Here is a 13,150-nt window from a genome sequence, read left to right on the forward strand (position 1 = left end):
ATAATTTTAAAGGTGTATTATGACAATGAAAAAAAAAACATACGGGAATATATATCAAATATTATAAATGTGCAAAAAAAAGAAAAAATACTGCGTAAATGTGAAAATTTCTTTGGCTCTTTGGCCTAGCCCTAGCCAACCTATTCTTTTAAATGGCAGTTGAGGTGTTTACAGATGACTGCTCAAATGCACCAGCCCCTGCAGCTCTTATTGCTGTTTATTGAAGCTCCATAGAGCATCAGAGACGTTCCTACTGAGAGAAAAAGATGAAAACACGTGAGCTTTCACTCCCAGACACCCCTGCAGGAGCAGCAGCTGTGCGGGGTAAATCAAACATCACCTCTGCTTTTCACACACTCATACAGTTAAAAATAAATAAATAAATATATAATTACACTCACAGTCTCACAGTGATGCACATGTGGGCTGACGTACAAAACACCAGCCAAATGTATAAGCTGACAAACACATGAAAAACTTGATGACACTTACAAACTATGCACTTACATTATGTTATGAGTTTCAAAACCAAATTCACTATGGGAAAATTCAGGTCGTGACACGTGCATTTTAAATCTGCACAGTCTGTATAGAACTGAACTGAACAACTAAGGCATTTAAGGCATTTAAGCACATATGAAAAAAGATATTATTTAGCAAGCCTGTAACCACCTAAATCAATTACGCATTTTTGGCAAATTTTTGGTAATTTACCATAGAATTATTATGTTTTTTTTATTGTTTATGACTGTTATAGCGGCAACTGTGGTCCAATCTCCTTAAAATTTTGCATGCTTGTTTAGGATCACCTGTCGTATGTGCTCAGCAGGTTTTGTACAGTGTTTTCTTTTTTGCTTTATAAGATTTGGGGTAAATTTAGAACAGGCCCCTTTTCTAAACGACCCTGTTATAGCTTCCCAAAGGGTAAATTGGAACATTTTTTGATAAGTGTTGACCTAAAGAGTCCAGAAAATTGTACCACAGTGTTTTTTTCCAGACTGAGTGAAAAATCATGTTTTTTTTTTTACATCTTCTTGATCATTTAAAGAAGTCCACTTTCAGAGAAACAATTTACAAATAGTGTACTCACCCCCCTTGTCATCCACGATGTTCATGTCTTTCTTTCTTCAGTCGTAAAGAAATTATGGTTTTTGAGGAAAACATTTGAACATTTTTCTCAATATAATGGACTGCTATGGTGCTATGGTACTATTACTTTGGTTATTTTAATAAAAATAATACAATTTATATACTTTTTAATGCCAAATGCTTGTCTTGTCTTACTCTGCCTGGACTGTTTTTTTCCGGTTCATGACAATTAGGGTATGTCGAAAAATTCCCATCTCATGTTCTCCCTCAACTTCAAAATCACCCTATGTCGCTGTTTTACCTTTTTGTTAAGGGTGTTTGATCTTCTTTGCATGTTCACTTTGCAAAGACTGGGTCGGTACTTCGGCAGCGATGTAGGATGATTTTGAAATGATTTTTGAAGTTGAGGGAGAAAATACGATTGGAGCTTTTCAACATACCCTAACTATCTTGAGCCAGAACACACAGAGTTCATGGAGAGAAAGGCAACACGAGCGTTTGAGATTAAAACATTTCGCTTGATAAGACCCTTCTGGGATCGTTTACAACCGCATTTGGGATCGTTTGAAGCTGCATTTAAACTGCATTTTGGAAGTTCAAAATCTGGCACCATAGCAGTCTATTATATGAAGAAAAATGCAGAAATGTTTTCCTCAAAAAACAATTTCTTTGCAACTGAAGAAAGAAAGACACGAACATCGTGGATGACAAGGGGTGAGTACATTTTATGTGAATCTTTATTTTGGAAGTGGACTTCTTTAACAAACGATTTAATTGACAGCAGTGGCAAAGCTGTCCGGACTGAGGAGTTCTATCATGTGATCCAAATATCGCATGTATTTGCGAAAAACCGCACAGTGTACAACCATTTACGCCCTTGAAAAATGCAATATCGCCCCCCCCGTGGCCCGGTTTCTTAAAAATTGCTCACAGATCTTTGTGGCCATGTGTCAAACAGGCCCACTGTGTTTCGTACTGATCAGCCTCTGTTAACCTTGTCTAAAAGGTGCTCAAACTTCATATGCAAATGGCGGCCATATTTTTTTAAGATATGTAAATCTATCTCAAATCTATTAAAGACGCTTGTGGCACTTTGGACCATATCTGTCCACAGCTATTTTAAAATTGACAGGATAAATAGTTGCGTAGTTATAGCCATTTTTAAGGTATTTCCTTCTTATAGCACCACCAAGTGGCCAAACTCCATGAATTTTGTACCTGTGACGTCAGATTGAGTTATAGGCGTTTTACTAAAAGTGTCCCCACCCCTTTCGAACGTTTTGGCGTCCCTTTGCGACGGTGAGTCAAGAGTTCAGTTTTTTTTTTTTTGGATAATTATTGATATTCACCCTACAGAAAATCTTTCAGCACTGGTTTAGGCTCCGATCGAGTGAAAAACCAAGTAGTTGGCAAAAGTAGGTTTTTAAAAAATTTCAAAATACCCGAAAGATGTTTTGTCCGGCGCGAGTCAATGACATAAGACACTTGAGCCTACGACTGACAGTTTAGGAGTTACAAGCGATTTCGTACTTTTGATCGCTGTAGCGCCCCCGTCAGGCCGACTGGGGCAAGCCTTGGCAACGTTGTTGGCGGTGTGTGTACTACCATCCCTCCAAGTCTCTGCAACTTACGGTTTGGTCTGCACAATCAGTTTTACATAGAGATTGATGATCCTTGGCCATTCTAACTATTACAATTTAAAAAAAATAAAAAAATAAAAAAAATTCACAGAAACGGATAAGTGTCTAAACTCATCCACAATTTTTAATATCAGATTTTTCACAAGTAGGTTCTACCACCACCAGCCAAATATTATGACATACATCTTTTACATCTTTTAATAGTAGAGTTACATCATGGTGGGAAAAAAAAATCGTATCTGGGATTCTTCATGAGGGAAAGCACCCAGATTATTTTACCAGCAATCATAAAGTCACGAAACTCGCTCTGACATAGTAGACTTTCTAATAGTGCAATAAGCTCTTTAAACTGAATAAAAATTTCCATTTTGCTCTGGCTGCCCCTTCAAAAGAGGCAACAGTTTTCCCATGGACTCCAACACAGTCTGTCTAATGTCTGTAGCCTTTATGCTACTTTTCCACCAATCTAATGAAAGCTTGGTCACCACCGTTCTGACACAACGCTGGCAGCAACAGTCTCGCCTGCCAGTCCAGTAGCAACTTCTCACGTTCCTCTGCTCATCTTGCACCAGTGCAACTCAAACAGTTTCCCAGGTAACATGCAAAACAAGAGCATGTGTGTTTAAATATAAGGGTAACCTGGTCTGCATGTGGATCCTGCTCGTAAACTGAATGAGCTGTTAATACAGGTTCATCTTTAGACTCAACAGTGCAAATAGCTTTGTTCCACCCACCAACTAGACTGTGAACACACTGATAAATTGTCACTTACTGGTCAAGTGCAGGTGCTGCCATTCGCACCAGTAACACATGCCAGCACCACCACAGGCCTGTTAAAGAGACAAGTTATCCTTGAAGGCCCATGTGAGAAGCATACATCAGGAAAAAAACTGACATTATTTGGCAGAGACACCTAAGATGTTACAAATATGATGTGCACATCTCGGTTCTGATATTTACAGGGTCAGAAATTAACCAGGGTTCACAACAAAAATGCTACAGAAAGGCCCGTATGGCCTATGGAAGGCACCTAATATGTGACCCTGGACCACAAAACCAGCCATAAGTGTAAATTTTTTGAGATTTATACATAAAAGCTGAATTACAATCTATCTATTGATGTATGGTTTGTTAGGATAGGACAATATTTGGTCAAGATATAACTATTTGAAAATCCGGAATCTGAGAGTGCAAAAAAATCGAAATATTAAGAAAATCTTCTTTAAAGTTGTCCAAATGAAGTTCTTAACAATGCATATAGCTAATCAAAAATTAAGTTTTGAGATATTTACGGTATAAAATTTACAACATATCTTCATTGAACCTGATTAAACTTATATATCCTAATGATTTTTGGCATAAAAGAAAAATTATACCCATGCTACTTAAGACTGGTTTTGTGGTCCATGGTCACATATGGTCAAAAATAATTGAAGGAATAGTTTACTTAGAAATGAAAGGTTGCCTTATTTATTAATGTTCTAAACCTCTATGGCCTTTCTTACATAAAATAAAAGCAGTACCCTGGCCACTGTTTTCACTACAATGAACGTAATGAGGAGTGAGACTGTAAAATGACAAAAAAGGCATCATAAAAGTTACACCGAAATCACAACTTGTACGTTATATTCTAAGTCTTCTGAAGACAGACAAATAGTTGTTTCCACTAATAATTCAGTGAGCTGTTACTTTAATATTTCTGACCACATAATTGAGTCAGTGAGTTCAAGTTTGAGATCTAAACTTGAGAACAAATCACTCAGGGTTGTTTTCCAAAAGCAACTATGGTTGCAAGTTCTGATGCTACTAGGGCTGGGTATCAAATTTGATACATATTAGGCACCTACTGAATTGCCTTGATCGAGTATCCAAAAATATCCTGTTGTTCGGTACCAAACATCGATACCTAAAGGGTTAAATCTCACCAGTTTCAATGAGCCAATAAGCATGCAGCATGCTTGATGTGCCTAAATCAAGTGCTGGTAATTGGGCTTGGTGAGGTATCAAGGAAAACACTAGTTTATACCAGTTAGGCCCAGAAATATTCCTTGTCATGTCTTGTTCATGTCTTTCTTTCTTCAGTCATAAAGAAATTATGTTTTTGAGGAAAGCATTTCAGAATTTTTCTCTATATAGTGGACTTCAATGGTGCCCGTGATTTTGAACTTCCAAAGTGCAGTTTAAATGCAGCTTTAAAGTGCTCTAAACGGTCCCAGCCGAGGAAGAAGGGTCTTACTTAGCGAAACGATCTGTCATTTTCATTAATAAATTAATATTTTTACACTTTTTAACCTCAAATGCGTGTCCCGTCTAGCTCTGCGTTGCGCATGTGTACTCTGTGCACTCCCAAGACATCTCATTGTCTCCTCTAACTTAAAAATCGTCCTACAATACTGTTTTACCTTCATCTGTAAAGGGCGTTTGACCTTCTTTGCACATTCACTTTGTAAACACTGGGTCGGTACTTCTGCAGTGATGTAGGACGATTTTAAACTTGGAGGAGAAAATGAGAGTTTTTCGACCTACCCTAACTGTCTTGAACGGAAGGAGTGCACACAGTACGTATGCGCAACGCAGAGCTAGACAGGACGAGCATTTGTGGTTAAAACATGTACATATATTACATTATTTATAAAAATGACCGATTGTTTTGCTAGATAAGACCCTTCTTCCTCGGCTGGGATCATTTAGAGCCCTTTGAAGCTGCATTTTGGAAGTTCAAACTCGTGGGCACCACTGAAGTCCACTATATGGAGAAAAATCCTGGAATGTTTTCCTCAAAAAACATAATTTGACTGAAGAAAGCAAGACATGAACATCTTGGATGACAAGGGGGTGAGTAAATTACCTGTAAATTTTTGTTCTGGAAGTGAACTAATCCTTTAAATTTCGATCTGTTCTGTACAAGAGGGAATCATTTGACTTAAGATACCCTGAAATAACAGTGAACATGTAGAAATAGACAACATCCATGACCCTTTCTATGATGGCCTTTTGTCATTTCGGAGTTCGACATCCATAAAACTTGCCAGGATATTCTTTAAAAAAATTCTCGGTCACAAAAGAAATAAAATCAAACAGATTTGGAAATGCTGTAAGGGTAAGGAAAGATGACAGAATATTCATTTCTAGGTGAACTATGACTTTAATAAGAACAACTCTTTAAAAATGCCACATGAAATGACAAGTCGGGCCCTCTGAGTCAAACGCTAACTCAGGGCGCATTACCGTCAGAGCTGTTTACGCCTGCACGAAAAAAGCACGTCATCTCAAAGCATCTGAGCATTTTATCCTCTGGGTTACGGAGGTCTTACCTTGACTGCTGCCGCCGCCGCTGCTGCTGAGAGCGTGCAGAGGAGCGGGAGCCGAGCTGATGCTCGCCGCGGGCAGCTCTCCATTATTCAACTGTTTGACCCTCTTGAGGTGAGACTTTCCATTGTAGTGGACCTGGGCCTGCGCGGCGGAGTGCAACTGGATGTTGCAGACTTCGCAGAGCGAGTAGAGCAGCTTTTTCTTCTCTTGTTGGAGCTGCATGTCAGAGTTGGTATCACTGGGTTCCTTTACCTCCACGCAGCCTGGGATGGTGAAGCACAGCTGTCCATTTTCAATCAGTTGGGTGGGGCTCAAGGGGGTCTTCATACCTGCGGGACAACAAAGGGGTTGAAAAACGGTAAGTGTTTAATCCAAACTAGGTCTGGTGATGACTCACCTTCTGAATTCTGCATCACCCCACAGACAGCTTTCTGAAAACCAGGTGGGGAGAGTTTACATCCTAAAACCACCAAGGTAGAGAACCGCAAACGTGTGTGAGTGCGGATGTCTGGAGCGCTTGTGTGGGCTACACGGGTGGCTGAATGTTCTCATCTCCCTGAGCTCTGACTCCTCCCCTCCGCACGCTCAAGCCAAGCTTCCCCACTTGTGGAACGGGCACAGAGCTACGAACTGACCTCCTGTTCCCATCTGTTGCCTTTGGTAAGAGACCCGACTTGCATACCTCATGCCTACGGTTCTTACACAACCAACGTGAAGAAAGTCGGCCCAGGGGGCCACGTGCAGCAACGAAGGGCTTATTCCTGTCAGTGGCAGCAGACGCCAAACTCACTATTGTGTTTCTAGGGGTCTGTAAGATTGAATAAATTACATAAAACCTCCCTCCTGAGCCTCGACCTCTCAAGCACTACAATTGAATGGCCGGCGTAATGGATAACTGGAAAAGGGGAGTGATGCGCTCTGGGAAACGGTGATCTCTTTAATCTGAAAATTGCAAAAACTACATGTCTACCCAGTCTGCACTAATGCCACGGCTGGAGGCTTCCTTTGCTGGATGATAGAGGATAAAGGAGCATAAAGATACCAATTGAGTCAGCTGTACTTTTGAGAGCATGCTGGGGATGAAATATCCATTGCTGTGCGCACGTATGCGTGTGTACATGAGTGTGAGAAGAGATAAATTGCTGCTAAGCTCAGCCAGGTGAATCTTATGAAAACATGTCTACATGTCATCTCAAAATCAAAAAGAAAAAACTGCATTTTGCATTGGGAAATCATTTCCAGGTTGCTGAGTTTTGCATATTGAGTCTTTTTGTAATTTCAGTACATATGTAACTGACAGTAAAATGACTTTAGAACATAAATGAAAGGCAATGCAACAAATTGTATGATGTACAAATATGATGTACACCAAGATGTCAAACTCAAGTATTTTCAAATGCATTATTATATATTATTACATTATTATTATTATCATATTACCATAATAATACATATTACATAATGTTCTGTCTAGATTACTCTAGATTACTAGATTTTATATAAATATATATATATATATATATATGAGGAATGAGTATTCTAGACAAGCAGGCAGATTTTATTTCATATATACACATAATGGTTAGGGAGTCGGGCTTGTAACCAAAAGGTTGCGGGTTCGAATCCCTCAATACCACGACTGAGGTGAGTCCCTTGAGCAAGGCACTGAACCCCTTTGTATAATTTGTATTTAAGCAAAATAAAATTTCTTGTTTCTTCCTGTTGATTTTAGGGTGAAATTACCCAGACACGGATGCAAGTATAAATGCTGCACACATGGAGTCCATGTTTGGGTCTCTGTCCAATAATCCTCCTGACACTGTCTCAGTAATCTCTGCGGGCAGCTGCACACTCTAATCCCTGCAGATAAACTTCCTCTAACTTCCCCTGCCTCTCGGGCCCTTCAGCTCTCCTCCATTCCTTCGCACTTTCTCAAGAATCTATTGTATTCAGAGAAAGAAAAACTGTAAGTGGAAATCCCTGATGTTAATCACTTTCTTTCAGTGTTGTGAATCTATTTCTCTAACTCCCTGCTATTACTTAAGCTTGAGCTTTGCTCTACTTTGTGGTGGAAATGAGGCCAGTGAGAAAAAAAAAAAAAGAGAGAGAAGCTGCAGTGGTTTTTGTTGACCTGTATTCGCAGGCAGGGTTTCCAGATATGTTGCGCGGGTTGTGTCCTGGGGTTTGGAGGAAGTAAGCCGCCTGTGATGCTCAGTTCATATCACAGACACATCTGTTCATTTAGCGGTCAACTAATCAACCAGCCAGAGTTCTCTACTTTTCTCCAGTATCATCTCCAACACCAACCATCTCACATCAATGTGCAAACACTTGGAATGCAAACCTACTCCACAATATGCACTGTAGTATAGTATTTATGCATTATTCCACAATAAACATTTTTAAAAAAGTATGAAAATGACTGCTCATTTTAATTCTGGTTCATTTGTCAATTTGGAAAGTACGGAAGCCTGTTTCCACCACAGAAAATAGTAATTGCAACTTTTTATCTATCACTTTTTAACTCACAATTCTGACTTACGAGATATAATATCTAAGTTTACATGTCACACTTCTGAAACTCTCTCTTTTTTTCTCAAAACTGTGACGAAAAGTCTGAATTGTAGGTTATAAACTCAAAATCGCAAGAAAAATTTGAAAAAAACTTGAATTGTGTGATAAAAGAATTTATTTACAAGAAAAATGTAGTATTTCTGAAAAAAGTAATAATTTTTTATAAAATAAATTAATTATAAAATAAATTGATTATTAAATCCAGAATCCAGAAAATAAATGGAAAATACAGAATCTGGTAAAAATAAAACTGAATTTAAGAGAGAAAAAAGGAGTATTTCATTAGGGCCTTTAAATTTATTTATTTATTTATTTTTAATAAATTGCTGTTAAATTGTGCAAGTTTCATGATTTCAATTAATTAGACATGCTTTTGGATTAATCAAATTTAAACAGAGTCGAAAATAAAATCTTGCAAGTCTCTCAATTTCATTTTTTTTTTTTGCCACAAAATAAAAAAAGGTAAGTGTGAGCTTTATTTTATAATTCCGACTTTTATCTTGCAATTGTGACCTTATATGTCAAAATTCTAACTTTTTTCTCAGAATTGTGATAGAAAGTCTGAATTGTAAGTTATAAACTCCGTAAAAATTTCTGAGAAAAACTTAAATTGTGTAATAAAAAGAGTTTATTTACAAGAAAAATGTAGTATTTCTGGAAAAAGTAATTATTTTTTATAAAATAAATTAATTATAAAATAAATTGATTATTAAAATTTATTAAAACCATTAAAATGGAATCCAGAAAATAATGGAAAATACAGAATTTGGTAAAAATAAAATTGGTAAAAAAAAAAAAAAAAAAAAAAAAAAAAAAAGTATTTCATTAGGGCCTTAAAATTGTATTTTTTTTAATATAAATTGCTGTTAAATTGTGCCAGTTTCATGATTTCAAATAATTCTCTCAATTTTTTTTTTTTTTTTTTGCCACAAAATGAAAAAAGTAACTGACCTTTATTATATCTTATAATTCCGACTTTTATCTTGCAATTGTGAGTTTATATCTTAAAAAAAAATTCTTAAAAAATTATGTCTTAAAAAGATGTACATTACGTCATGAAATTTGGGGACAAAAGGTTTGTCACAAGCCTATTCAAAATGTGACCCTGGACCACAAAACCAGTCATAAGTAACACGGGTATATTTATAGCAATAGCCAACAATATTTTGTATGGGTCCAAATTATAGATTTTTTTCTTTTATGCCAAAATCATTAGGATATTAAATAAAGATCATGTTAAGATCATATTAATATATCAAAATTTATTTTTTGATTAGTAACATGCATTGCTAAGAACTTCATTTGGACAACTTGGCAATTTTCTTAATATTTCAATTTTTTTCCGAACCCTCAGATTACAGATTTTCAAATAGTTGTATCAGTTGTATCTTGTCCAAACATCAATGGAAAGCTTATTTATTCAGCTTTCAGATGTTGTATCAATCAAAAATTTACCCTTATGACTGGTTTTGTGGTTCAGGGTCGCAAATAATAATAGTTCTGTGTATAATAGTCCTATTTGAATCTTTTGAAGTTGAACCGAACCACTAGGATTTATCATTTAATCAAGATAATACATAATTTAGTACTAGAAACTACTGAATTGCTCAATAAACTCTGTGCCCTTGCTATATATAATAGGAAGGCCATAAATGCAGTAATCTTGAATCAGATCACAGATCAAAGCAGCCCAAGAACTATAAAATGTTATCAATATGACTGATCAGCTGAATGCAGTGACTTCATGAAAGTGGTCTTTTGAAATTTATGAAGCAGTTCGACTGTGTGAAGTGCAAACATTTCACTGAAGGTCTTTCTGGAAAATGCATTTGATACATACAGTGAAAATAAAGAGTGATTTGATCCTGATACTGAATTTCCACAAAATGTCCATTACAGCACTCTGGTACAGAGAAATACAGACTGATGTGGACAATTCAAAGGAGGTCAAAAGGCTTTGCTTCTTAGGTAAACATTTGATTATTTCATGATAAAGCTGACCTTTGAATTAAATTGTCTAAATGTGCATCAAGTTTCACTTATTCACTAAGCCAAGCAGGAGAGCAAATGCAAATGTTGGTGCAAGATATGACAGACTGCAGAGGTTTAAAATAGTGTGAGAACATTGCAAATGCATTATATTAGCATGCAGAATGTGAAAGCTGAATGTGATGTTGGCAGAGCTTTTGACTGATTAGCGTGTTCATTTCATTGCACATTCTTTGTAGTTAACTGTTCTTGAACATTTCGTACCCTCAAATCATTCCTATTTCTTTCCCTCTCTCACTCCTGAGATATAACTCCTAAAGGTCAGGTGATTATTGGATTAAAACAAATGCGATTTGATAAGTGTCAAGCTGTGGTCATGTCAGATGGATGCCTGAGGGCAAAGGTGAGACCGCCAGCTGAGGAAATCTTTGTTTTCACATTTGAGACGATGAAACACACTCCCACCCCCCAACTGCTCTCCTCCATCAGCTTTAAGAACGAGAGCTGTGCACTCAAGCATGTCATGTGCAATCAATAGTGAGATTCTGAGGTCAGACAACAGGAACTTAATCAGGTGCTCACCAGTCAAGCGAACGGTAATAGACGGAGATGCGTAATGCACACACACACACAAAAAAATACACATCAAAGGAGGTCAGAAAAGAAAAGTCAAACTTGATAAAATTTTACACAGAACCCAAAAATGGACTGGAAGAAATAATTACTTTTCAAGCATGTGATGCTCCTGTAATTTGTATTTAGACATACCTGTGGCAAGTAACAGGTGTGGCCAATATAGTAATCACACTTGCAACCAGTTAAAATGAAGAAAAGTTGACTCAACCTTTGTGTTGTGTGTCACACTGAGTATGGAGAAAAGAAAGAAGTGTAAAGAGTTGTGAAAAAACATGGACAATCTCAAGGCTACAAGTCCATCTCCAGAGATCTTAATGTTCCTGTGTCCACTGTGCGCAATATCATCAAGAGGTTTACAGCCCATGACACTGTAGCTAACCTCCCTGGACATGGACGGAAGAGCAAAATTAATGAAAAACTACAACAAAGGATTGTTCAAATGGTGGATAAAGAATCCTGATTAACTTCCAAACAAATTCAAGCTGATCTGCAGACATTTATATGCACACACAGTGTTTCCCATTCATTAAGTAGACTGTGGCGGCCCGCCAGTCTAATTTGTCCCACCACAGTTTCATAACAAATATATTAAAATATTCAGAAAAAATATTTAAACGTCTTTAAAGCTTTGGCATTGAAAAGTATGTAGATTGTATTTTTTTTAATGAAAATAACCGATCGTTTTGCTAGATAAGACCCTTTTTCCTTGGCTGGGATCGTTTACAACCACATTTGGGATTGTTTGAAGCCGCATTTAAACTGCATTTTGGAAGTTCAAAATCGGGGCACCTTAGCAGTCCATTATATGAATAAAAATGCTGAAATGTTTTCCTCAAAAAACATAATTTCTTTACGACTGAAGAAAGAAAGACATGAATACTTGGATGACAAAGGGGTGAGCAAATTATTACTTCTCCTTTAATTTTGAACCCTCAAAGTGCATTAGATATAAGAATGGAACTTTTGAATGTCTGAAATTTTCTTAAAACCACAGTCCACCCACCACAGTCTCACAAAACCCTGCGGGGAAACACTGTAGAGAAGCATCTGCTGTATCTTTCTATGTAGAGTAGCTAGAGTCCATTTATTAAGTGAAGGCACTTCACGTTGTGACACGATACGACAGAATTGGTGCTTCCAGTCTAGACAGCTTTGCTGATGATAATGGGGATGGTCTACTTTCGTTGCGCTGCACTCATAAAATGTACAAAACAGAGAAAGGATCTTAGGGAACTATGAAAAAAGTGAGAGTTTATCTACACTCTGTTTAGAGATGCTAAAATCCAAACAGAGGCATGTCTGAGGATCAACAGTGAATCGGGAATCAGCACTAAACACATGTCTCAAGTATAATGGTTTGTGACCTTTGGCACAGAGCTTGAAAGGGTGACCTTTGTGTGGGCAGGTGCTGATGAATATACTGCAGGCAATATTTAAGAGCCGCAAAAGGTAAATGTTACTGCTTTGGCACCCTTAGCTTCTATAACAGTTTGGGCTTAATTACCAGCTTTACCCAGATATTGAATTCTATGCCAGGTTGTGGGAGTGGGATAAAAATAGCAACAGTAACTAAAAATCACTGTTCATCTAGAGACCACAGACAGTGAGAGAGAGAGACAGAGAAAGAAAAGACAGAAAATAGAGATGGAAGGAGAAAAGCATGGATATGAAGCTTTTTTTTTTTAAATACAGAGAAATCCTGAGAAAGGATTATTGTATTTTATTGATTATTTAATTCTATTTAAATTACTGAATCATTGCAAATGTATTTGTGCCACTGAAACCTTAAAAAGTAATGGCACAACTTCTTAAAAAACATAATCCTATGTATTAACAATAGTAATATGCTTGTGTTTTATTCATTATTCAATCCTATTTAAATCACTGAATTTTTGCAAAGTACGCATCAC

The 13,150-nt window shown here is 37.1% G+C and overlaps 1 protein-coding gene across 2 annotated transcripts in view; it reads right to left on the bottom strand.

Moving 5' to 3' along the window:
- znf385b (zinc finger protein 385B) overlaps positions 1-13,150 on the bottom strand; it is a 183,688-nt gene that overhangs the window by 142,445 nt on the left and 28,093 nt on the right. Inside the window, exons 1-2 of one of the 2 annotated variants that reach the window (XM_051118303.1) lie at positions 6,439-6,551; positions 6,044-6,370 (exon numbers count right to left, since the gene is read on the bottom strand). In XM_051118303.1, coding sequence (XP_050974260.1) covers positions 6,044-6,370; positions 6,439-6,454 — 343 coding nt within the window. In that variant the 5' untranslated portion in view covers positions 6,455-6,551. Of the gene's footprint in view, positions 1-6,043; positions 6,371-6,438; positions 6,552-13,150 lie in introns of those variants that run through there. The other variant, XM_051118304.1, reaches the window with a different exon arrangement.

The sequence above is a fragment of the Labeo rohita genome, chromosome 9, assembly GCF_022985175.1.
Source record: "Labeo rohita strain BAU-BD-2019 chromosome 9, IGBB_LRoh.1.0, whole genome shotgun sequence".
In the NCBI taxonomy this organism is placed as follows: Eukaryota; Metazoa; Chordata; class Actinopteri; order Cypriniformes; family Cyprinidae; genus Labeo; species Labeo rohita.